Below are 25,116 nucleotides of genomic sequence, written 5' to 3'. Positions count from 1 at the left end.
GTGATCGCACCGCCAGCATATGCTGATCAAAATTGCTTTTAAGGATTATCGTGGGGGGGGGGTTAAGTCTTGATTGGGGCGATTATGACGGCCGCCCACATGCGCACGCAGCATCCTTAAGTGGCCTATTTCTGAGTGAGCATCGGTGCCCGTTTGTGTTTTGGCCATCAAGGAGGAGAACTTATCTTGGCAGCCATCTTTTACAATGGGGGGGGGCTGATTGTGACATTCACGCTGTCCCTGCCGTCCCTGCCGTCCCTCTTTTTAAGACTTAAGTACACGAGGGAGGGGGTGACAACGCCATCATGGACTCTGGAGGAAGCTAAGCCTGGTTTTGAGCTGGACCGCTCGGTGATCCCTCTTGGCACGAAGGGGGCAAAACAGTTTGGCTTGGCTCCTTTGTTTATTTGTGATTTAAAAAGCAGCAGATTCCCGCCGTGTCGCCGCGGTCACACGCGACATCGGAAGGCAGGGCTCGACAATAACGTTGTACCGATGGCCCGGGGCAAGTTAAAACAAAATTCGGGCAAGTAAATCCAATCATTAATATTCCCGTCGGGCAAGTGCACTTTAGCATGCCGTACTGCCAAGAGTTTTTTTTAAAGCGGTTCTTGTTGGGTGTTGGTAAAACTCGGACTGCGTAATTCCGGTGGTAATTTGCAAACCAATCCTTGCAAATCTTGAAATGGACCAATCAGAATCGTTTATTTAGACCGCGGTCCGTAATCCACAATCCGCGTTTTACCCACACCCGTTCTTGTTCGCGATCAACCAATCAGCGATCGTTTTACTAGGAAAACATCTATCATGGCGTCCCTGCCAACATCGTCTAATTCTTCAACAACTTCTGAAGGAAAACACCAAAAAGTGATGAAACAGTGCCTCCTAAACAAGTATTTTATTAGCGGCAGCAAATCAAATGATGGCAAAGGTGAGTGAATCACATTGCTGTGACAATTTGAAGTGGTCACAATGAAACACCACCCATTAGATCCAATACCAAGTGCTGATTTTGCACAAGCTACAAAACCTAGCGGTTTCATTTCTCTGTGTATTTTTCTCACCTTTGCTTCACAAATTATTGTTTGACCATTGAGCATTTTTTCTGAGCATTTCTTTCTAAAAACACTTTACTAGTACACAAATGTGTCAAATGTTTCATTGAGGTGTACAACTTAAATAAATATCACTGCTTACTACGACTACCATGTGTAAGGTAGCATGGCTTGCCATGTTAACATACATCTCCACAAATTTTCAGACATTCCTCCAAATACAATGCATCAGTACTATTATCTGATGAATTATCAGCATATATTGATATATGATATCATTATGGCAGTCTTTTCATTTTACATGGGGCAAGTTCGGGCAAGTAGTTCTCACCTTAAGGATTCCCCATGGGCAAGTAATTTTTGTTTTTAACGTAGAGCCCTGGAAGGTAACAAACGGAAGAGAAAAAGCCAACAAACCAGGATGGACGCGTACACAACGGAGCTCTTAATCCCCGTCCGCACGCGAGCACACACATATTTCTAACGCTGTCAGCTGTCTTTACGTAACATCAATATCATGGCCCCCACCCCCCGCCTCTCCAAGCTGCTGTATTGCGGTGTGAGCAGCACTCGCGCGCATTCATGGACACCAGCCATGGCATGGAGTCCCACGGGCTCATGGCCTGAAGCCAAAGAGTCACCCAACAAGTAAAGCTTTACTGCCACGTGCCTGCGTGTCTGCTTTGGAAGAGGATTCACTCTGTGCATCGTTTTTACTTTGTTGCATACAGCAATGGCACGAATGGAGTGAGCCCTCTTCTCAATCACAATGTCTCTTTGTTTCCATGACTGGAGACGGGGCGACTAGCATACACACAGAAAGCAGACGTGTGAGGGCAATGCGAGGTAACGTAGTACAAATGACTACGTTGCAATATATCGTTGTGTATTTTTTACTACTACTATTCTAGTAGTCTTAAAAGTTATGTTGCACGGCAGTCAGCAATGAAAACACCACCTGTACAGTTGATCAACGATGGCCACAGTTTGACACTGGAACAGACCATTTCTATTTCTATTGTTTTCAACATGTCAGGCGTTATGATGCGTGAGGCCACGCCATTTTAGATGACATCCAAGGATTTGCCTCGAGCGTATTTATCAAAGCTTTAACGATGGCCACAGTTTGACCCTGGAACAGATGATTGACATGACACCTGATGGGAGAAAGAGCTGGGAATCCAAAGATAGCGGAGGTCGTGGAGGTCGTGCTGGACTTTGGTAGCTGGACTCGACGTCTGGAGTGGAGCTCCTAAAGCGAGCACGTGTTGACGGCGTGCGTGAAAGAGTGAGCACGAAGCAGCGGCGTGCTGACGCTAATCCAACATTACGCGAGCTGCAGCCCACGGGGGTGCGGATCAAGGAAGTGCTTCACCGAATATCGCTCAGCTCGCGTGGAGGCGAAGCGCTTCATCGCCCGCAGGTCAGCCTGGATGCGCGGCTCCAAAAGGAGGGCCCGGCTTTTTAGCCAAGCTTTGCTCGGTGCTGAAATCCGAGCGGAGCGACCGTGTGGCGAGGTCACATGTGTCACCGTGGGGGGTCTGGGGGGCCGTTTAGCATCGCCGGCTGCATGAAGCACTTAGGGGAGCATCTGCAGGGCAAACTGAGAAAAGGAACTTCAATCGTTGGGTCTGCATCTGCTAGCGTCCTCTCTGCTCGGGGGGGCGCGTTGCCCCCCCACCCCCCACCCCCCCAGCCCAGGTTGTGTGTATGCGTGTGTTGTACGGTCTGTGCAGACATCTGTCGTGAGGAGGAATAAAAGCCGATGCCGAGCTCCTTGGCATCCCCCCCCCCTTGCAGACCTGCAGGGCTGAGACCGTTTGACATCGAACACTTGGACTAATAAAGATCCACTCTGCAATAACACATGTTGACCTTTAACCCCTCTCAGAGTAAAGATTGACTGGATTACTAACTGACTTTATGTGCAACACAGACTTTCTTTTCTTTCCTGGAGTCGTCCTTTGTATCTTTTATTGCCTTCGGGGAAACCTCAAGAACTTTGTGGATAAGGCACCGTGCCAACGGTGGACAACATGGCTGTCACACTTGACACCATGAAGTAAATACACAAGCGTGGCCAATAGAAGAGTGGAACACCATGATTTATTTATTTATTTATTTATTCATTCTTACCAATGACTTGGAGATGAATCGCATCTTGGATCCACTGACATGATCCAGTAGATCCCCGCACACTCGCCATTCATTCCGTCAAAACATTCATTTTTTCAATCGTACCTTTTGCCCCTCCAAAGTATTTTTTTCTGCAGCAAGCACATCTTATTCAGCCAAGTAGTCATTTATAAATCCAGTGGTACACTTTGTTCCTGTTTCTTTAGGAATTCATTCCAAAAGCTTAGACAAAAAATTGTAGGGCATTTTTCCCAAAGCAATACATGTCAAGCCAACTGGGGGCCAATACAAAACAAACTGAGGTCAGAAAACGGCCCCCAGACTGCACTGTGCCCACCGATGTGGTCTACAGGTGTTTTCATGTGAGACATGAGTGCATGCCATTCTAAAGATATAAAAACAGATAAAAGGGGCAGCTACTAATGCATGTCCTGGGACACACCTATTCCGCCTGGAAAGGCTGCTATAAGAAGGTCCAAGAAGGTCTTAAGTGATTTTATCCATGTTGTACTAACTAACGGGTACATCCATGACTATGTGTAATACTTACTTTATTTGGCTCCTTTGAAGCATTTGAAGTTTGTTGCTAGCGGTGTGGCAAGGTGTCACTGCGCCACTACGCCACTGTTGGCGTATATGGATAATAACACCAACCTGGCTGCAGTTGGTTCATACGCAGGTCACATGGTGTAAATGGAGCCTTGTTGCTGTGGGGGTTTCTTCAGGGTGCGTTCCATTACGCTGCCATGTGTTTTTATACAATCACACATTACAAATGAGCCCTCATCAAGTGGCTGGTGAGTCGGCCATAAGATCCCACCTTTCACATGCGCTCTTGTGCCCCGGGTCCGCAAGGTGCCACCCTGAGAGCCAACTGGGATTTCCTTAGGGAGGGACGTGACCAACGAGCCCTAAATGAAACTGCAGGCGCCCCCGGCGTGGCCCCATCCAAACCAGTCGCTCGTGTTCTGGCTTGTTGCTTCCAGGAGCGACCTGTGGGGGTGACTCGACTGTTTACGTTTGGATTTGTACGTCATCTTCAAATAAACAGCGGCCACCGGCGGGCATCGGAGCCCTGCTGTGGTTTGGAAGGAGGAAGGAGGCTGAAGGCCGGCCGGCCAATGGCGCGTTCCCCTCAGCCGTCCTTTCAAGTCATTGTGTGTCTGCAGGAGGCCGTCTAGCTGGAATCGGGTGTTTGTGTTGCTTGTATCCTGTTTGCTCACATTTGCGTCCGTGCGGTTTCGCACTGGGAAACGCCAGGCTGACGGAGAGAAACCGGAGGCATCGGGTTTCGCTGCAGAGCGGGGTCTGGTTTTCATTGGGCGCTGCTCCGGCCGGCGAGCTGATAAGGCGGTTCAAGAGAAACACACAAACACAAAAAGCCCAGAGGGGCAACTCTCAGTTGCGTGCTGTCAATGGAAGCCAGCCCGGCAGGATGTCCCACATTCCTGGATCGACAAAAGAGGAAGTGGTGTCATCCCGGCGGCGCCGCGCGGAAACAGGAAGGTGCCAAAGTAACAGAGATGGCCGTCCTATATCTTTCTCTCTTCGGATTCCCGTCAAGTCTGTGTCTGATCCCATGCCGCCTCATTCCCGTCACCATGGCGCCAGCCGACGGACGTGACGTGTTGCTAGATGCTATCCTGGTCCCCGATCAGGAAGGCTTGCAAAGTTCCCATCATCCTGTTCATGCTTTTCCTTTATGAATCTTCTGTTGTTGGAGGGGCCATCTTGCTCAGTCGCCTAGGCAACCACAATGATCACTGGGACGAGCGGATGGGGGGTTGGAATCACTGAAGCAGAAGTAAGGCGGAGGAAGGGGGAGCTGGGTGGCACGGGGAGGGTTAGACGGGCCTGATCGACCCGCACGGAATGATGCCGGCCGCAGTTAGGTCAGCTCATTGTTTGTTGGTGTCAAACGTGGCGGGGGGCTGAGGGGGGGGGGGTATTCCTCCCTTTCCCACCGCTCACATGAAGTGGAACCTTTCTCCTCATTAGTCGGCCTCATGTAAAGAAATGTTGCTTCTTCAACGTATGGATCCACCAATGGAACATTGTATGGGGCAGGGGCGTGGTTGGTGAGGTACACTTTTCCATGTGTGCCCCCCTTCAGGTGGGGCAGGGTACTGTCTGCCGTCGGGTGGCCGTACAGGTGGTGTTCGGGTTACAGCGTGATGGAAGGGAGCTAGCTTGGCTAGCTAAATGAACCCATATGGTACACAGAAGACATGAAGGACATGCAGTACCTTAGCGAGAGGAACAATTCTTACCTTTATCTCTTTAGCTTGTATTTCTAGATTTATTTTCCCTTTACCTTATATTTCTATATTTATTTTCCCTTTACCTTTATCCCTTTACCTTATATTTCTAGATTTATTTTCCCTATACCTTTATCCCTTTACCTTATATTTCTAGATTTATTTTCCCTATACCGTTATCCCTTTACCTTATATTTCTAGATTTATTTTCCCTATACCTTTATCCCTTTAGCTTATATTTCTAGATTTATTTTCCCTATACCTTTATCTCTTTAGCTTATATTTCTAGATTTATTTTCCCTATACCTTTATCCCTGTGGCTTATCGGGGAGAGTGGGAAGGAGGCGAGGTAGAACAAAGGAAAGGAGGCTTCAGCCGCCACCTGAATCAACATAAGGAGCACTGGGATGTTGTTGTTGATGCTTGTGATCTTCCAGCCAATAAGGCCACTGCATTGCTCGGCTAACACTGTGGCTTCCATAGCTTCTTTAACATGCTCAAGGATACCATCCTTATCCTTGGTGATGGGGCCAAGCGTGTGGCCGGTACTGGTCCATGGTGATGGCTTTCCTTTTCCTTGGCGCACGTCCACCAGAAGAGCCTGTCTAACATTTGGGTCACATATCGAAGTGAAAAAGTTCATTTCTAAGATGTATGAGACCGATAATTCCCTGGCTCATAAGAGGACATTATGACATCATATTAATAAACCTGATAACATTAAATATAGCATCACATTACCAATAAAAAAAAAAGCGAGAATAACCAAAATCAAACACTCCTTTTGTCCTGCGGGGCACTGAGCAAGCACACTCGGGGTCCCCATCAGAACTTCAGTTATGGCCTCGCCACACATGCGTCGCTTCCCGTACGTCAGCAACTCCTTGACCAGAGCAATCCTCCATCAGCTCCTTCCCATTCCAGCGAGCGGGAAGACATTTCTTAGCTAACAGACTCTGTCCATCGGAGTCGGCACCTTGCTCACTTGTCCGTCCAGCGCCTGAGATGGGACCGTAGGCACAGAGCCGCCCAGCTGGGCTGGCTGACGGGAACATCAGCGGCCTGGCGGTGAATCCGGCCTTGGTGATGGATGAGAGGCTTGGTCTGAAGCATCTGGATTCACTTGTTCCCTCGCAACTGTTGCTTCATTTCAGGGAAGCTTTCTGGAACAGTTTCAGGTAACCCTGTGGCGCTCCTCCCCAGGCTCATTTCCTCTCTCGGGCCCGGGGCCAAGACTGCACTGTTAGCTGCGGAAACATGGTTCTGTTTTGATTTGGGCGGGCCAGAAGAAGAGAGCGAGAGAGGGAGATGCTCTTTTTCGAAATGGTCGCTCAAAGCGGTCCTTCTTTATCCTAATCCCAAGCCATCCTTACGGACCCGTGTCTTCCCGAGCCTTGTTGTTCTTGTGTGCCAATGGATGCCCCGTTTGGCTGCAGACTGGCACCTGCGACAAGGGCTTGCTGGTGCTGTTGTGTAACGTCTCGGCAGTGAGTGGATCAAAAAGTCAACAGATGTTTTCCATAGCAAAACAACCGTGGTTAGCGCTAACATCTAGACCATGCTACCTTCTATGGCCCCGCCTCTTTACTGCATCAGAAGCGAGAATTGTTGAGAACCACAATCGAAATGACGAACATGAACCGGTTTCTTCAAATCCAAAGGATGCCCAACCCTCATTGTCACTGCATATTTCCATGAAGATGTTGATGATGTCATAATTTATTTATTTATGGACTCAAAACCTCAAAAGTGCCGCCGCTTGTTGAGTGTGAGCTCACTGTGGGATATGAGTGGAGGTATTTTCCCATGAAGGGGGTTGGTGGGTGTTCCAGTGACCTCCCCCGACACCCCCGTCCTCCCCATGTCCGACATTATGGCAGCAATAGACCATCTGCCGCTGTGGCCTATTGTCTTCTCAATGGCGTGCCTCCGTTGGGCTAATCCCAACACTTGGACTCAACCAGACCAAGAAGACTTTTGCACCCTTTGAGAAAGCTGGAAATGATCAGGTTGGAAGACCACGGCCGTTTTCCAGAAGAATCGTCATCTCAGGACGAACACTTGGCTCCAGTCCAGGCTGATGACATTCCATCAGCACCAAGCCATGAAAAAGCTGTCGCTTAACACCCCCCCAGACTGTGAGGGTGGGGGCTGATTCCAGTCTTTATTTGTTTGGACTTGGCCGCCTTGGCCATTGTCATGTCCATCAGAAAGCACTTGGGTGATGCGTGATGGTCATGGGAGAACGTCAGCTGATGGGAAAAGAAGAGCACACATTCATCCTTCCCAGGACTCTATGACTTCCACCTTCACGGAATCGGCCAATGAAAACCGAATTGACTGGTACTGAATGTCATCTTGAGGAGATTGTATGATGTAAATATGCAGGTGGAACATCAAGCTAGCAGGAGGGTTTGGAAGGGGAGGAGCGAGCCATGTGTCCGGGTCAGACATTTTTATGCGCGTATCAATTAGTACTTGTGATTTCCAAACAGGCAGGAAGAGGGTTCACTCTGTGCATTGGCTTCAGGACCTTGGCGTGTTTGATCCATAGAACAACAGCATGAATGGAATGCGCCCTTTTGTCAATCATACAGTCTCTTTCTCTTTGGGTAGAGCCGGGGCTGCTAGCATACACACAGAGTACAGAAGCGTGTCATGGTGTGGGGACACCCTTACGTAAGACCCAGTGCATCAGGGACAGTGAGGATAAATGATTTCAGATATGTGGATCTCAGCCTTCAGATGCCTCCTGGCCAACCTTGGCGTCCGACAAACACCAGGGATTAAACCATGGATGCTGGAGCTCTTTGCAGGGAGGGCTTTCACGTTGAAAGGATTTGGAGATTGACATCGTGGGTTCTGTATCTCTGCCCAGCGCTCCCTTTAAAAGCGTGGCACGTGGCCCTGCCTATGATATGGACCACATGGACCACATGACCCCAGGCTCCCGTTTAAAGCCTGAAGAAGATATTACTGTGTTCAGGGCCACATCGCTAAAAGTGCCCTTGTGGGGGGTGACCATCTCCTAGGATAGGAGGGGAGTAAGGCAGCAGACGCCTCCCCTCGTTTCTGCTTGTTACTAGGATACCGTGCCCGTCCTTTCAGTATTATGGGGTGCAGCTTCTGAATGAGACCTTTGAGGCCGGTCCTTGGCAGCACCTTTAAGGAACATGTGTTGTCAACTGGTTGAACTTCACCCGGCAACAAGGGCCATGTGCCAATGCTTAGCATACCCTGGGGGGGGGGCAGCAACATAACCATGGTTACACACGCTGTCGTATTTAGACGTTTACGCTGGGAAAGGCTCGGGTTGCATCACAAAAGATGGCCGAGTTTGGTGACATTTGAGGCATGGCCGGTGATGTTATATTCAACCCAGATGTGAAAGCAAAGAATGGAAAAGCTGACTAAGGCAGCTCTGTGTAGCTGATGGGGGTTGTGGGTATGGCTGCAGAATGATGTGGAATGGAAGCATGGGGGGGGTCGGCTGCTGCTGTCTTCTTCTTATTCTTCTTTTTTCCATAAGGATTGTGGGTGATGGGTGAAATTCCCTCTAAAGGTGCACTTTTCCTTTAAGAAGCGAGTGCTTGGAAAGATCAGCACATTTGCAGAAGAAAAGCGAAGACGACGTCTTTCATGCTTTGTTCTTAAAGTAAATATCAGTAAATATTTCATTGACGCTTCCGTTTGATCTCGACGGCCCTCAACCGCTACTTTGCATGGTTGACGCTGCCAGTGCGTGGGGGGGTAATGCCTGATCCCAATGAGGCTGGGACTGACGCAGGAAAGTAGTGCAGCGATTGTGCAAGAACAGGCAAGGCAAACAGGCTGTACACTCCCTCCGCATTCCACTCCACATCTCGCCTTCAAAGGCGCCACGCCTGACACCAGGCCGGGTGTTTTCCAGCCCCTTCCGTGTCTGCGCGGTCGGCGGGCTGACTCATTTACAGTTTGAGTTATTGTTTCTCTTCCTCTCCTCGCCAAGTCCTTATCGCAAGTCCGAGGTGCTTTACGGCTTTCGGGTGGGAACTTTCCGGAGCGTTGAAATGATCTGGGAATGAACCGCCAGGCCAGCTGAGGAAGCGAGCGTCACGTTTTCATGATATGATGCTTTAAAAAAAAAAAAGAAAGAAAATGAAAGGAGTTATGTAAGTCACGTGTGTCACCTCCTCCCAGGCAAACAGACCTGTACCCGGCCATAGATATACACCACCTAGATACCATCTACGTCTAATTGTGTTTATTTCAATGGAGTCAAATGCTGCAGTGTTGATCAGTGCACCTTTATCTGGATTTGCACCAAAATGTAACCATACACAAAAATGGGCGAATGAAAAATGACAAATGAATGACATTAGTGATATGATGTGAAGAATCACATGCTGATTTCAAGCAATGTGAGAAAATGTGGCGACCGCCATTAAGGATAACAATGATTGAGTGCTCATGAACGGGAGGTGTGGTCATGGATTCTGTGCGCTGTTACAAGGAGGTCTGTGAGGAGACGAGGAGGTTATCCTGGTACTTTAAGAAGAAACTCTTTCTGACTGCGTTGGTATGTAGGAGTTCACATAGCTAGGACCACCTGTACTTTCCTCCTTTTTGGTCCAGGCTGGACCGCCATGGTTGCCGTTGTACTGGCTGGTGAAGGTGAACTAAGCTGGAGCATCTGGAGTGAGCCGATATATTTAAAAAAAAAAAGGGGAGCAAATGTGCAAACACGGCCTGAAACGGAGCCAGTGGAAACTAGGAGAGCTACCGTTTATTCCATGCTAATCTGCAGCTTTGACGGCAAGATGATTAGAGGATTGATAGCTCTGTATTCAAGGGGGTGCGGGGTGGGGGGTGTGGGAGGGTAGAAAGGATGGAAATGAGAGTTGGGAGCACGCATGGCTGGAATGTTGTTTTATAAAAGCGGCAATGATGCATTTTTAAGTTGCCAGACGTCCCGCAACTCGGGTTGCCTCCTCTTCCCGCACCCACCGTACCGCGGGCGACTCTGTGAGGTCCCCTGAGTCAGAGGGACCACCTGCTCGCCATCGGCTCAATCTGATCCTGGCTGCTAATGCCAGCTGACGCAGCGTCTCGCCAAGGACAATGCGGGGAGGCCACCAAGAGTCCGACCACGCTGGCTTTATCCGGCTTGTGTCCCTCACTTTTGTAGTCCTCCTGAAGGTTCACAAAGTGTGGTATGCGTACCACCGGGGTACGTCAGTTGTCATAATGGGTACGTGAATCAAAATGAAAGAAAACAGATTGTATTGGGGATTCAAAGCGTGTGGCTGTCAGATGGACGAGGCCCACCCCGCTGCTCCGGATGCCCTGTGAGGGACGCACGGACGCCAAAGCACCGCCGCCCGCGCTCCCGCCATCTAAGTGATAGCCGTGTGTCATAAAAGCCCGGAAGCGAGACTTGACGACTGCATGATGGGGTGTCATGGAGGTCTGGTGTAATGAAATTAGCGCTTGATGAGTTTCCATTAGGGTTTATGAGGTGTGTGTGAGAGCGAGAGAGAGAGACAGAGAGAGAGAGCGAGATGGCGTCCTGCCGCAGTCTTCATCACATTGATTCAGGCTAGGCTAACCATCTGGCTATAAACCTTTAGTCCCACTCGCTAATGGAATTTGTTGCTGTGATTTCCCCCCTCTTGGGCTGAGTGTGTGTGTGTGTGCGTGTGTGTGTATGCACGAGCTGCACTAATAAAGCTAATGGCTACAAGTGGGAGGCGGTGCTTAGGCCTATTAAAAGGTTGGAGTGGCTCAGCAATGGCATCGCACAGCAGCGTGCACGGTTGCATTGAAAGCCTCGCTATGCTGCGGCGTATAAAATAAAAGAATCCAGCCTGTCATCACACGACTAGAGATGCCCTAAAATGTGTGTACAGTGGAAGTGTGCACATTCACAGTTTAACATTCACTGCACCGCAAATGTGTACATTGTTAGTTTGACAAGAGGCCAGACACCACATTACCCTTAGCTGGCTAATCATTCCATGCAGGGGTCCCTCATTGTATTGCTGGGCCATGGTGCGTCCATCTTGGCCGTGGTGCGTCCATCAAATTTCCCCACTGAGGGACGAATAAAGGCATATCTTAATCTTGGCCGTGGTGCGTCCATCTTGGCCGTGGTGCGTCCGTCTTGGCCGTGGTGCATCCATCTTGGCCGTGGTGCCACAGTAGCCCAAACTGAACCACCTGTCTTTCAACCAGGAGGCAGCCATCATTTTTTTTTGTTCATGAAGTGTTTAACAGCCTGATATCGCGAGGGAGCAGCATTGGCTCTGTGAAGAGAGGGCGACTGTGTAGCCTGTTGAGATTCAGAACACACGTCACAGGTTTATTTGCATCATGTGACCAGCATGGGGATGGAAGTTGAAGGTGGGTCCGTGGGACACAAATGGCAGTGATGGGAAAGCCTGCTCCTTTTCAAAGTAGGGGTGCACTATAATTATGATGTCATACCAGTAAATCCATCAACATTAAAACTAATAATCAGTCACACCGGCTGCTCGGAGCGTGTGTCTGAATACAGTACACCCATGCTGGGTCAGAAATCCTAACTTGTTCCAGTCCTTCTTACATCCATGGTTGGAAGAAGGTGGGAGTAAATGTGGCCAAGAAGGGCAGGATTTCACTTTAGACAAGATGAGACAACATTGGGAATGCTTGGCAGCTCCGATCAAAGTCGGGAAGAAGCGTCCAGTCATGTCTCATCCTGGCAGGCGGCGGCGGCGTGGAGGCGAGCTGGCAGCGTCGGAGGCCCGCGTCGGCCTGTCGGGTCGCGTATGTCTGAACTTACTGACTTTCAGCGTTGGGCTTGTCTTGTGGCGGAGACACGGCATCGTACAGCGCTAAGCACGCAGCGGGACACGATGGCGTCCAATTCGCTCCCGTTGGAGGTCAGCGAGAGGCTGCGGAACTCAGCGAACATCAATCCAATTTGAGCCGCCGTGCAGCCATTACGCAACTTCTCTTTGTGCCAATTACGTGGCTAATGGCCCCGCCGAGGCTCCGTTTTATCCGTCTAATCAGCTCCAAAGCTCCCCCCGTCCCACAAGGGAGTTCTTGTCGTTTGGAGACCTTTGTCCTCTTTCTGTCAGAGGGGAGGCGCACCAAAAGATCCTCCTGCTTAGCGAGGCAACCAAGCGTGGCGCTGATAAGCTCGCCTTTTTGGCCACTTGCTGCTCCTTTGCACTTGACTGTGCGTCAACACAGCCACAGCAGAGAGTTTTTTGGGGGGGGTTATGATGAAACGGCCATAAAAGCGGCAGGGTGATGTCACCGGGAAGAGACTGTTTTGAATTGACTGAATTGTCTTCTCTTGGATCCCACGCAGCTAATGGGCCTCAACGAAAGGCTGGGGGGGTGGGGGTGAGGGGGCTCTACTGAGCCAGGAATGTTTTCACCGCCTCGTTGTGCGCTCTTTGCCTCTGCTTACATAAGCTCCGCCTCTGCCAGCTCAGCGCCAGTCACTTCAAAGCGGCCCGGCCCGCTGTGCGGGTTTATGCAAATGAGGTCGCCCGGTCTTTTTGTTGGGAACACCGGGGCAACACGTGGAAGAATGTGGTGTGTGTCTTGGTGATCCAGCTTTTCATTGGCCGGCTTTTCTTACTTCCTCTAACACAAACATCCAATATGGCCGCTGATCTGGTGCAGGGGTGTCCAAAGGCTTTCCCGGCACATATAGTAGATATGCTAACATGTTATCTGTTAACATGATATCTCTCAACAAACAACGGATCTCGGCATCACCCTGCATCAACCTTTTTGGTTTTACATTTTCCAAATATTTCTACTTTTTTCTAAATGTTTTGACTTTATTCCCATGACATTTTTACCCTCCTATAAGATACCTTTTAAGTCAACCACTGTTAATATTATTTTAATATTTCAACTCTATGCTAACAAAAGTGACTATTTCTTATCCATGACATTATTTTCAATTTGTTTTCATCCTCATTATGCGGGGGCATGCTGGAGCCTATCCCAGCTGTCTTTGGGCTAGAGGCAGGGTCCACCCTGGACTGCTCAAATCAAATTTATTCCTAGGAAAACATTTTTCTTCATATTTTGACTTTAATCTGGGAAAACTACAGCTGTTTTCTGTATTTTTTTCCCATAATATTTTGACCTTCTTCCCGTAACCACTTCCTTTTCCTTATCCTTTTCACCAGCTTCATTTTCCAAAAATTCCACCTTTGATTAGTTTTGCTTTGTTTCTCACAATATTCCGACAGTTTTCTCTTTTCTTTAATATTCTATTTTGTTATTTCTACTTCTATAACTTCATGTCATTACAACTAAACTAAAATAACATTATTTCATTGTTTGGCTTGATAATATTATGGTATTATTCTGCTAAAATGTATTATTTTCAAATAAAATCCAATCAATAACATTTCTACTCGTGCTGTGTTAGTGATATTTTCCAGTGTGCGGTGAAAGAAATCCTTTATTATTATTATTATTATTATGAAGTCTCCATGAAGAGTGAAGAGTGAAGCGTGACCAGCAGGACGGTCCACACGTTAACAACGTAACAAGACGGCCTTACACGATGTTTCCAGAGCTTGTTTAGCTTGGCAATGGAAAGAACGCTCCACGGGAATCTTAACACGCCGCCCTTTAACCCTTGACCTTCAGTGTCAAAGGTCACGAGTGTTAGCGAGACAACAGACCCCGCCCCTTTGGACTAAATCATTTCCCCTCGGCTGTGACGGAAGGCCTTCGGTGTCGCATCCCAACCAAGGTGGAAATGCACAAGTGCCCCCCCCCCCCCCCCCCCCCCCCCCCCGTAGTCCATGGCTACTCTCTACTCTGCTCTTTGTGTTCTTGCTCTCAAGTGGCCGACACGCACACGTGCAGACGCAAGGGCAGCCATGATGGTGGGGGAGCAACATGAGCCCTCGCAGCTTTGACTTGCTGAGATTAAAGATGATTGGCCATATCCACATGAGCCAGACTGCCCCCTGCTGTACTGGGTTCTAACTGGCTCTAACACCACACTGCAGTGTTTGGTGCTTCAATATGGCCATTAGTTAAATCATGAAGCGTTTTCAAATCTGAAAAAGACTAAAAGAACTAAAATACAAAACATTCAAATTCTGAATGTTTTACTGGATTGGCCACTAGGTGTCGGTAATGGTTCACTGAGACAGGCACCAGAGTCCTCATCAAGGTTCCCTCGGGAACACTTCATTTTTACTCCGATACAAATAGCCCTAATATTTCTAAACCATTTGCATAAACATTGGATGTGTTTTGAAGACTTTTAAATGTGTACAGCATCGACGCAGGGATCTCCAAAGTGCTGTCTGGGGGCTATTCCCAGACTGCAGCTTGTTGTTTTTCCTATTGTAAATCTATAATTCCTCCATTATTCATCAAGTCTATTATTACATATTAGCCACGCATCTGTTAATTCTCCTCCACGCGAGCCTCAGTGGAATCTGACACCCGTGTCATGCAAGTAGCACAGGGGATGCTGTTGATGCGGGTACGGACGTCGTGCCGCAAGATGTTTGCTTCACAATGAGGTGGTGCACTAGGCGGATGACTGCAGATGAAAGCTCCCGCATTTTGTAATATTGATTTCAGCGTCTTTGTCGCGTCACGGGACGACGATGAAGTTGGCATCCGATGGCGTTTTAGGAACGACAGGCACCCAGGAAGCAGTGAGCGCACCACGAGTACGTAGCTGGGACTAAGACACCCAACGACTGGCAGGAGGCTTCATTCTGCTGTAGAACCAACACGCCCAAGTGTCATCCAGCCTGTTTGGTAGAGATCACCATTATTGATTATTGATTAGCATACTTCTTGCACATCTTCAGCCTGCCATCAGGTGACGTGACGGAGAACCGAGTCGACAGGAGTGAGCCATCAAATGCTGCGATAGCAACAAGACATGCGCGTGCGTTACAGCGTCTCTCTGCGGATGCTATAAATAACCCCCCACCATCTCGTCACTTCTCTCCTCAGTCAGCCCAGAGCTCAACCGAGGGACCATTCCCAGACATGAGATACAAACGGGCTCTAATAGACGTGAACACGCCTTTGGAACGTCGGCGGAATGACTGCACTTCCTGAGGGATGCATCCCTTCCCTGGCGGAGGTCATCAGTATGAAATACATGCGCATGAATATTTAGTGCAACGTGGATCTCCCAAAAGAGCACGTCCTCCTTCCTTTGGCTCACCCACGTTTGTGGGGTAGGTGTGTTGCTGCGGCGTTGCCATGTCTTGTCACATGGGCTCACATCCCCCCCTGGGCTGATGAGCCAGCCCGGCCTTTCAAGTCCTTCCCAGGGTGTGTGGGCTTACATGCCTGGGTTGCCAGGTTCTGCCGTTCCCCTCATTAATGCAGCATGGATGCCCGCTCTACTTGCTCCTCTCTGGCTCGCCTCTCTTTCTCCCTATCTGGGGCGGCCTGGCCTGCCTGTGACCGAACACTGGGCAGTGAAGCGGACCAGGAACACGCACACACACACACACACAAAGCTCCTACTGACCCAAGTGGCAGTCCTTCCTCTTCTCTAAATTCCCAGCACAGGTCAACACATTCTACTGATGTGTTCCCATAGGATGGGGGTGTCCAAAGTGCAGCCCGGGGGCCTTTTTGCTGCCCTCCATTAGCCTAATCATCAGTACGACCACTAGCCAATATATGGGAAATATGGGAATAAGGTCATAATATTATCATATTTCCCATATATACATAATATACGAAATATACAAACAGTACTTAAGAAGAAAAATACATTTATATAAATAAAAACAAAACAGCAAAAATGGGGGAAAAAAGAGGAAAGAGTGAAGGTGACATTAATAATAATGAATACTTACATACCTACAGTATGTGACAATGCAGAGATGAAATATACAGTATATAACTTGTTAGCTTATCTACATGTGTTGCTGTAAAATATCAATATAAAATATCACATCTTTTCATTTTTCACGACATGGTCATCGCTGGGAAACCCTTTGGCCATAGGATGGAAATAATCTGTCCCAGGGTCAACCTGCGGCCATCAATTATTTTCAATCACATTTCTATCATAAAAAATACGGTATTTTGGAGCAGCTCACCAGCGAGGTCAGCTGTCCTTCCTCGGAATGCGAGAGCCTAGCGGGGATGTTTCTCCTCTTTTCCTCAACATCTTGAGGTAATTGAGAGAGATTCCCGCCTTGAACTCTCACAATATAACCTCAGAGGAGCCTCCAAAATCTGCCTCGTCTGCCATCACGGCTTCTCAGCACTCATTCATACTCGCTCATGCACGCACACACACACATGCATGCACACATGCACGCACACACACACACACACACAGCTGTGAGGAGGAGATGAAAGTGGACTGTGAGAAGCTGAGGGACGTCCTGCACAGCAGGCTTCTAAACAGTCAGACGATCCGACTTGAAAACATAAGAGGTTCCTTTTTTTCAAGCAAAAGCATTTGACCTATTTCCTCCTTTGATGCTGGATGTGCACCAGCGCTAACGCTACGTCTTCCACGTGTGGTGCAAGGTGCTTTATTTGTTGCCAAACAGCCGACTGGGCGCTCACCTCCTCGCAACCAAGGATGCCAAGGTGAGAGAACATGCAAGGGTGTGACGAGTACGCCTCCTGGCAGCACAACGTCTCACACGGCTGCACGCAACATTTGATGCTTTAGCCTTAGACTTAGCCCTAGCCGGAGCCCTAGCCGGAGCCCTAGCTAGCCCAAGCTAGCCCTAGCCTTAGCCCTAACTAGCCCTAGCCCTAGCCCTAGCCCTAGTCATTTTAGTCGCATAGAGTTGGAAAAATGAATAAATAAGTAAAAATAATATTTATTAAAAGTTGTCATTTTATGAGAAAAAAAAACAAAATCAAGTTGTCACTTTGGGGAAATTAGGCTAAGGATTATTTACAGAATTTATTATGAAGTACTAAAGATTATTTAAGAAGAAAGTTGAACAGAAAAAATGGAAAAGAGCAAAGAGTCAAGTTGACCTTAATAAGGAGTAATAAAAACAGTAAGAATAAAAAGTTTCAATTTTCCAAGAATAAACACATAATATTATGAGGAAAAAAATACCACTTTAGTTGGATGGAGTTGAAATATGAAAGAAAAAATCAGTTTTTATGTTTTTGAAGTCATAATGTCATGAGAAACAAAACCAAAATAAAGTTGTCATTTTGGGGGAAAATTTGTTCCAATTATGGGACTAAAGTCAAAATATTATGGGCATAAAAAGGAATATTACGTGAAGAAAATTGCCCAGGGTTATTTCAGAAGAAAGCAAAAATGTGGACGAAGATGAGTGAGGTGCTTGTTCACCTCCATGACAACGCTGGGATGAAGCGTATAAAGCCGTAGCGTATCCACGCGCCGCTTTCCTCTCGCTGTCCCCCACGTGGCCCCCGCTGGAACGAGCGTGGGGACCCTGATTGAGGCGACGTCAACCACAACGAGAGGTCTGCAATTTGCTGCAGCGGGGTCATAGCGGGACGTTAGCGGCAGGACGCTCGTCCGACAGTGGCTCCTGGAAGTGGGTCACGGTGGCGTTGACGTGATAGGAAATGACAGGAGCGGCGGGGGGGCGGGTGGAGGCTGGTGCCGCCGCCCACGCCACTCGCCGGCCTTCCGCGCAAATAGACACATGGGCTCCATTGACGGCGTAAACAACACTTGGCCAAGATGGACGCCGCCCCCCCACCCGTCTTATCTGCTCCCAGCATCTCGTTGAGCTCGTTTAGGCGTAATAATGGCCTCTCCCTGGGCGTGCATCAAACGACGGATAGCAGTGCAGTCCCGCGGGCTAATTAGTTTGTTGAGCTCTTCCTGGGGGTCTGGAGCCGGAGGGGTGGCGGTATGGAGGAGAAGCAGGGGAGCCTTTAGTTGCCTGAACCTCTCACCCCTGATCAGGGTCTTAAAGGGGCTGCGATGCGTGCGAGTGGATGTTCCAATAGCGGATTAGCGCTCAGACCGCTCAGTTGTGGCGTGTAATGCTAAAATCGTGCAGCGTGCGCTGTAGATGTACCCCCACACAGGAAGCTCATACGCCATTGCTGCCTTTTGCTGCCTTTTGCTGCCTTTTGCGTCGGGGCTAACGCTAACGCCTCAGCCTTTTGCACACTAGACTCCGTGAACCACCTGAACCAGAGCTGGATGTCTAGCGCCGATACGTCCAACTTCTGCACAAACAGGCTGAACACAAACACGCACAGTCGCCGGCCGGCGTCCATCTTTGTCGTTTACCCGTGGCCACCTTCACCCTAATCGGCTTGAGACCGGGACCTGGGTCAGGCCGGCAGCAGATGAGTCCAGATTAGAGGGTCACAAGGCAGAAGCAGGAGATTAGCGCTTTTAGCGTGTTTTTAGTCTTTGCTGCTGATGTCAACAACACATCTCATCGATCAATCAATCAATGAGCGTGGACCAGATGGGGTCTGGATGATTGGGCCTAGGATGGGTGTGCAAATAGTGGACCCTTTGGACCGTTTGGACCGTTTGGACCCTTTGGTCAGTCGTGGGTGGAGGCGGGTCCGCTAGCATACACACAGTGCAACATAGCAGATATATTGGTAGATTGCAATATATTGTCATACTTTGTCATTCTACTTTTCCGAAAAGAAGGTTTGACGTTAAAATTTCATCTTGTCTCGTTCCTGTAGAGCCAACCTTGCGTATCGTCTTATGACACCCCTTATATCGTCTTACATCGCCCAAATCATTCTTTCCTTGTTTCTGTAGGCCTTGGAGGTCCAAAGTTTGGCCGCTGGAGGTTTCTAACCCTAACCCTAAATAAATAATACTGCAAAAAAACAAGGAAAATCCATCCTAATTGCTGGCTTTTAAGCACGTGACCAAGAGGCGGTTTGCATCACTCCTGCTGCACAGGCAAGCATAACACCCCACGTGTGTTTGTGAAGTATTTTGGCGGGGAACGTGAATACGGCGCATGTGCTGGAACTGAGTGGCACCAATGGTGCGTGGTCACATGGTGTGATGCATGAAGACTGAAAATAGTTGAGAAGAAGACGATGGGAAAGCTTCAGCATCAGACGGCATGAAAACAACACGGCCAAAAGTCGGTGCATGACTCCATTGATGGACTCCATGTCTGCTGCACTGTTAGGAAAGCGTGCGCTCCATCGCCAGCATTCGGATGGATCCGCCACACTTCCAAGCTCTCCGTGGAGCGTCGCTGGACGCACATTCGTCCAGTTTCAGCCAAGGTCTCAGCGAGGCTGACCTGCCAATAAGAATCCATAGTTAATAGTGTGTTTTTGTCCCTGGAAATAGAAAATAGAAAAGCTGGATATGAATTTCTAAATATGCTTTTATCATGATTCCAGTCCCCTCATCTCCTTCACATGATGTGAACTTCTGCCCGATTCCGCATTCAACAGTAAATTTTGTTTCTACTGGCCAGTTAACGTTGAAATCATCTTTGGAGGACATTTTCTTCTGTTTGAAGAAGCGTTTTTTCATCTTCCTCGTGCACAAACACGTGAAAGTCCATGTTATCATTCCCACATTTCTTCTCAAACAAAAGAAACGTTCTCCTGATGGCTCTCCTGTCTGCCGACTTGGGCTGCCATCATGTCGTAAATTAAACACCGCGTCGCTGCTTCGTGTCCCCCGTTTGAACTCGCCGCCGCAGCTTCATGGCGATCTCCTCCTTTACAGACGCGGCCGTGACGCGATGGACCTGGATGGTTGTTGTCGGTAAACATGTGGCGGCCAAGAATGCGGACGCAGGGTGAAAGGGAGGTCGCGTGTGGATTAGCGAAGTGGGAATGTTCACTGGTTGACCTTTGACGGCTGTTGTCTTTTTTTACATCTCGTGGTTTTGAAGACGATTTCACGTTTCAAGTTCTTCCCACTCAGAAAACCTTTGTGAACTCTGGTCCTCCACTCCGGCTGCCGGATGCTTCTTTGAAATGCTAATGAGGTCTCCTCTCCTCTTTTCTTCTCCAGATCCCTCCTCCAACTACATCCGACAGCTGGAGACCAAAGTGCGAATCCTGGAGGACGACAACAACAAGCTTCTGTCGCAGGTGAGGTGATGTGTGTCAACACGCTGTTGTCATGACGATTGATCCCGCATCCACCATTCCAAGTTGCCGGCAACTCCTTATCACGTTTGGATGTCCACTTTGACGTCAGCAAAGACCACGAGTGGACCTCCACCAATGCTCATTTGGATCAGCTCCGTCGTTGTCCTCAAATGAACAAAAGTGCAGTTTCATCCACATTTAAAGGGGAACTGCACGTTTTTTTAATGTTGCCCATCATTCCCAATCCCCCCCGAATCCAGTATTATCATCCGGCCAACATAACCTGGCAGTACATTCGTCCCTCCTTTACGAAGGTCCATCGGTTCCAGACCCGACCGCGATAAAAGCATTTCCACGATATTTGCAATGTTAATAAATGGAATGATTTTGTTGTTAGAGCATAGAAAACCTTCTTAAGTATGGTCTTGAATGCGACTAGAGCCCTGTACACATGAAGTAACACCCCTATGCCCCCTTTGCACTCCTAGTATTCATTGTGTACTCAGGCTGTGTAGTTTTGGTGAAGTGGGGCCGTCCAAAGACGATGAAGGTCGTTCATTGAATAGCACGAGCAGGTTTGTCCACACTGAACATTTCTAGTTCTGAAATATTGCAGAGTGAAGTGGAGCTGCCTGGTGGAGGTGGTCTCAACAACCAAGTGTGGGAGCAGCGAGGAGGCAATCATTTCCCTCCCCGTGGGCCGGGAATCGATTATCTGGTGTGTTTAGATGTAGACGCCGTGATGGCACGCCGAAATGGTCCGGGTCAAACTCCGGTCGACAAAAGATACTCCGGCAGCCGACGTTTGAACTCTGCGAGAGCTCCTCTTGTGCAACTTTTGAGCGGAGCCAAAAAAAACCTGAAGATGCGGAGATGAGAGGCAGTGCAGGCGGCGGCTGTCTGACGCATCGTTAGCAGAGCGCCGTGTTTATCCATGTTTAATTCATGGCGGAGTCTTCAATGGTGAGTGTTGATGCTCACCCCCGTGGCAAGGAGAGGCGGGGGGGCTGTATGACAGCAAAGCACCCCCCCCCCCCCCCCGGTTCACTGTGAGGTCACATGCTAGCTAGCTAGCGCCGTGTCAGCGCCGTCATTCTTCTCTCTCATGCTGTCAGTGGAGCGTCGCTGAAGCCTTTTTATTCCTTCTATTCACATCCTGTCCCAGAAGGCCGCCCGATGCCGCTAAGCGCTGCAATTAGTGGAGTTGTGATGCTAACCTGTTGCAACGCAGGAAGGACTCAATGCTTGTCTTCTTTTCTCTGCAGGCTCATAACCGTTATAGTTTATCACAGATACATGCCACCAAGGTAACCCATCACTTTTCGTTTTGACTTTGGCTTTTCCACTCGCTCGTCTGTGTGGTGGCGGGACTTTCAGCTCAGCTTTTGGCTTTTTGCTTTTTCCCATTTGCTGAAAAAAAGGTTGGATTTAGCCTTCCGTGGGTTCTGCGCCTGCGGTGACGGTGTGGGAGGTTTCTACATCCTCCTGCTGCAGAAAAGTAGAAAAGTACATTAAAAAATGTGACCAAAAATTAAAAAGGTAAGGTTAACCCCTTACCTTTTTTGTCAAAAATCAACATGTGAAAAAAGTGGCAATTTTAGCCTTCTTTAAGGTCTGCCGGGACCTCTGATGACAATGTGGGAGATTTCTACATCCTCCTGCTGCAGAAAAGTGCATAAAAAAATTTTGACCAAAAATTAAAAAAGGTAAGGTTAACCCCTTACCTTTTTTGTCAAAAATCAACATGTGAAAAAAGTGGCAATTTTAGCCTTCTTTGGGGTCTGCCGGGACCTCTGATGACAATGTGGGAGGTTTCTACATCCTCCTGCTGCATTAAAGTGCATAAAAAATTTTGACCAAAAATTAAAAAAGGTAAGGTTAACCCCTTACCTTTTTTGTCAAAAATCAACATGTGAAAAAAGTGGCAATTTTAGCCTTCTTTGGGGTCTGCTGGGACCTCTGATGACAATGTGGGAGGTTTCTACATCCTCCTGCTGCAGAAAAGTGCATAAAAATTTTTTGACTAAAAATTAAAAAAGGTAAGGTTAACCCCTTACCTTTTTTGTCAAAAATCAACATGTGAAAAAAGTGGCAATTTTAGCCTTCTTTAAGGTCTGCCGGGACCTCTGATGACAATGTGGGAGGTTTCTACATCCTCCTGCTGCAGAAAAGTGCATAAAAAAATTTTGACCAAAAATTAAAAAAGGTAAGGTTAACCCCTTACCTTTTTTGTCAAAAATCAACATGTGAAAAAAGTGGCAATTTTAGCCTTCTTTGGGGTCTGCCGGGACCTCTGATGACAATGTGGGAGATTTCTACATCCTCCTGCTGCAGAAAAGTGCATAAAAAAAATTTGACCAAAAATTAAAAAAGGTAAGGTTAACCCCTTGCCTTTTTTGTCAAAAATCAACATGTGAAAAAAGTGGCAATTTTAGCCTTCTTTGGGGTCTGCCGGGACCTCTGATGACAATGTGGGAGGTTTCTACATCCTCCTGCTGCATTAAAGTGCATAAAAAATTTTGACCAAAAATTAAAAAAGGTAAGGTTAACCCCTTACCTTTTTTGTCAAAAATCAACATGTGAAAAAAGTGGCAATTTTAGCCTTCTTTGGGGTCTGCTGGGACCTCTGATGACAATGTGGGAGGTTTCTACATCCTCCTGCTGCAGAAAAGTGCATAAAAAATTTTTGACTAAAAATTAAAAAAGGTAAGGTTAACCCCTTACCTTTTTTGTCAAAAATCAACATGTGAAAAAAGTGGCAATTTTAGCCTTCTTTGGGGTCTGCCGGGACCTCTGATGACAATGTGGGAGGTTTCTACATCCTCCTGCTGCATTAAATTGCATAAAACATTTTTGACCAAAAATTAAAAAAGGTAAGGTTAACCCCTTACCTTTTTTGTCAAAAATCAACATGTGAAAAAAGTGGCAATTTTAGCCTTCTTTGGGGTCTGCCGGGACCTCTGATGACAATGTGGGAGGTTTCTACATCCTCCTGCTGCATTAAAGTGCATGAAAAAATTTTGACCAAAAATTAAAAAAGGTAAGGTTAACCCCTTACCTTTTTTGTCAAAAATCAACATGTGAAAAAAGTGGCAATTTTAGCCTTCTTTGGGGTCTGCTGGGACCTCTGATGACAATGTGGGAGGTTTCTACATCCTCCTGCTGCAGAAAAGTGCATAAAAAAATTTTTGACTAAAAATTAAAAAAGGTAAGGTTAACCCCTTACCTTTTTTGTCAAAAATCAACATGTGAAAAAAGTGGCAATTTTAGCCTTCTTTAAGGTCTGCCGGGACCTCTGATGACAATGTGGGAGATTTCTACATCCTCCTGCTGCAGAAAAGTGCATAAAAAAATTTTGACCAAAAATTAAAAAAGGTAAGGTTAACCCCTTACCTTTTTTGTCATAAATCAACATGTGAAAAAAGTGGCAATTTTAGCCTTCTTTGGGGTCTGCCGGGACCTCTGATGACAATGTGGGAGGTTTCTACATCCTCCTGCTGCATTAAAGTGCATAAAAAAATTTTGACCAAAAATTAAAAAAGGTAAGGTTAACCCCTTACCTTTTTTGTCCTAAATCAACATGTGAAAAAAGTGGCAATTTTAGCCTTCTTTGGGGTCTGCCGGGACCTCTGATGACAATGTGGAAGGTTTCTACATCCTCCTGCTGCAGAAAAGTGCATAAAACAATTTTGACCAAAAATTAAAAAAGGTAAGGTTAACCCCTTACCTTTTTTGTCAAAAATCAACATGTGAAAAAAGTGGCAATTTTAGCCTTCTTTGGGGTCTGCTGGGACCTCTGATGACAATGTGGGAGGTTTCTACATCCTCCTGCTGCAGAAAAGTGCATAAAAAATTTTTGACTAAAAATTAAAAAAGGTAAGGTTAACCCCTTACCTTTTTTGTCAAAAATCAACATGTGAAAAAAGTGGCAATTTTAGCCTTCTTTGGGGTCTGCCGGGACCTCTGATGACAATGTGGGAGGTTTCTACATCCTCCTGCTGCATTAAAGTGCATGAAAAAATTTTGACCAAAAATTAAAAAAGGTAAGGTTAACCCCTTACCTTTTTTGTCAAAAATCAACATGTGAAAAAAGTGGCAATTTTAGCCTTCTTTGGGGTCTGCTGGGACCTCTGATGACAATGTGGGAGGTTTCTACATCCTCCTGCTGCAGAAAAGTGCATAAAAAAATTTTTGACTAAAAATTAAAAAAGGTAAGGTTAACCCCTTACCTTTTTTGTCAAAAATCAACATGTGAAAAAAGTGGCAATTTTAGCCTTCTTTAAGGTCTGCCGGGACCTCTGATGACAATGTGGGAGATTTCTACATCCTCCTGCTGCAGAAAAGTGCATAAAAAAATTTTGACCAAAAATTAAAAAAGGTAAGGTTAACCCCTTACCTTTTTTGTCATAAATCAACATGTGAAAAAAGTGGCAATTTTAGCCTTCTTTGGGGTCTGCCGGGACCTCTGATGACAATGTGGGAGGTTTCTACATCCTCCTGCTGCATTAAAGTGCATAAAAAAATTTTGACCAAAAATTAAAAAAGGTAAGGTTAACCCCTTACCTTTTTTGTCCTAAATCAACATGTGAAAAAAGTGGCAATTTTAGCCTTCTTTG

At 47.4% G+C, this 25,116-nt stretch overlaps 1 protein-coding gene across 2 annotated transcripts in view; it reads left to right on the top strand.

Annotated features, from left to right (window-relative positions):
- The window catches only part of ccdc85cb (coiled-coil domain containing 85C, b), a 35,297-nt gene that overhangs the window by 2,078 nt on the left and 8,103 nt on the right, over window positions 1-25,116 (top strand). The window contains exons 2-3 of one of the 2 annotated variants that reach the window (XM_058078178.1): window positions 20,421-20,500; window positions 21,766-21,807. In XM_058078178.1, the coding sequence (XP_057934161.1) occupies window positions 20,421-20,500; window positions 21,766-21,807 (122 nt within the window). The remainder of the gene's footprint in view (window positions 1-20,420; window positions 20,501-21,765; window positions 21,808-25,116) is intronic. The other variant, XM_058078187.1, reaches the window with a different exon arrangement.

The sequence above is a fragment of the Doryrhamphus excisus genome, chromosome 1 (assembly GCF_030265055.1).
Source record: "Doryrhamphus excisus isolate RoL2022-K1 chromosome 1, RoL_Dexc_1.0, whole genome shotgun sequence".
NCBI lineage: Eukaryota > Metazoa > Chordata > Actinopteri > Syngnathiformes > Syngnathidae > Doryrhamphus > Doryrhamphus excisus.
The sequence above is the reverse complement of the archived record's forward strand: the minus strand, read 5'-3'. Positions and strand labels throughout refer to the sequence as shown.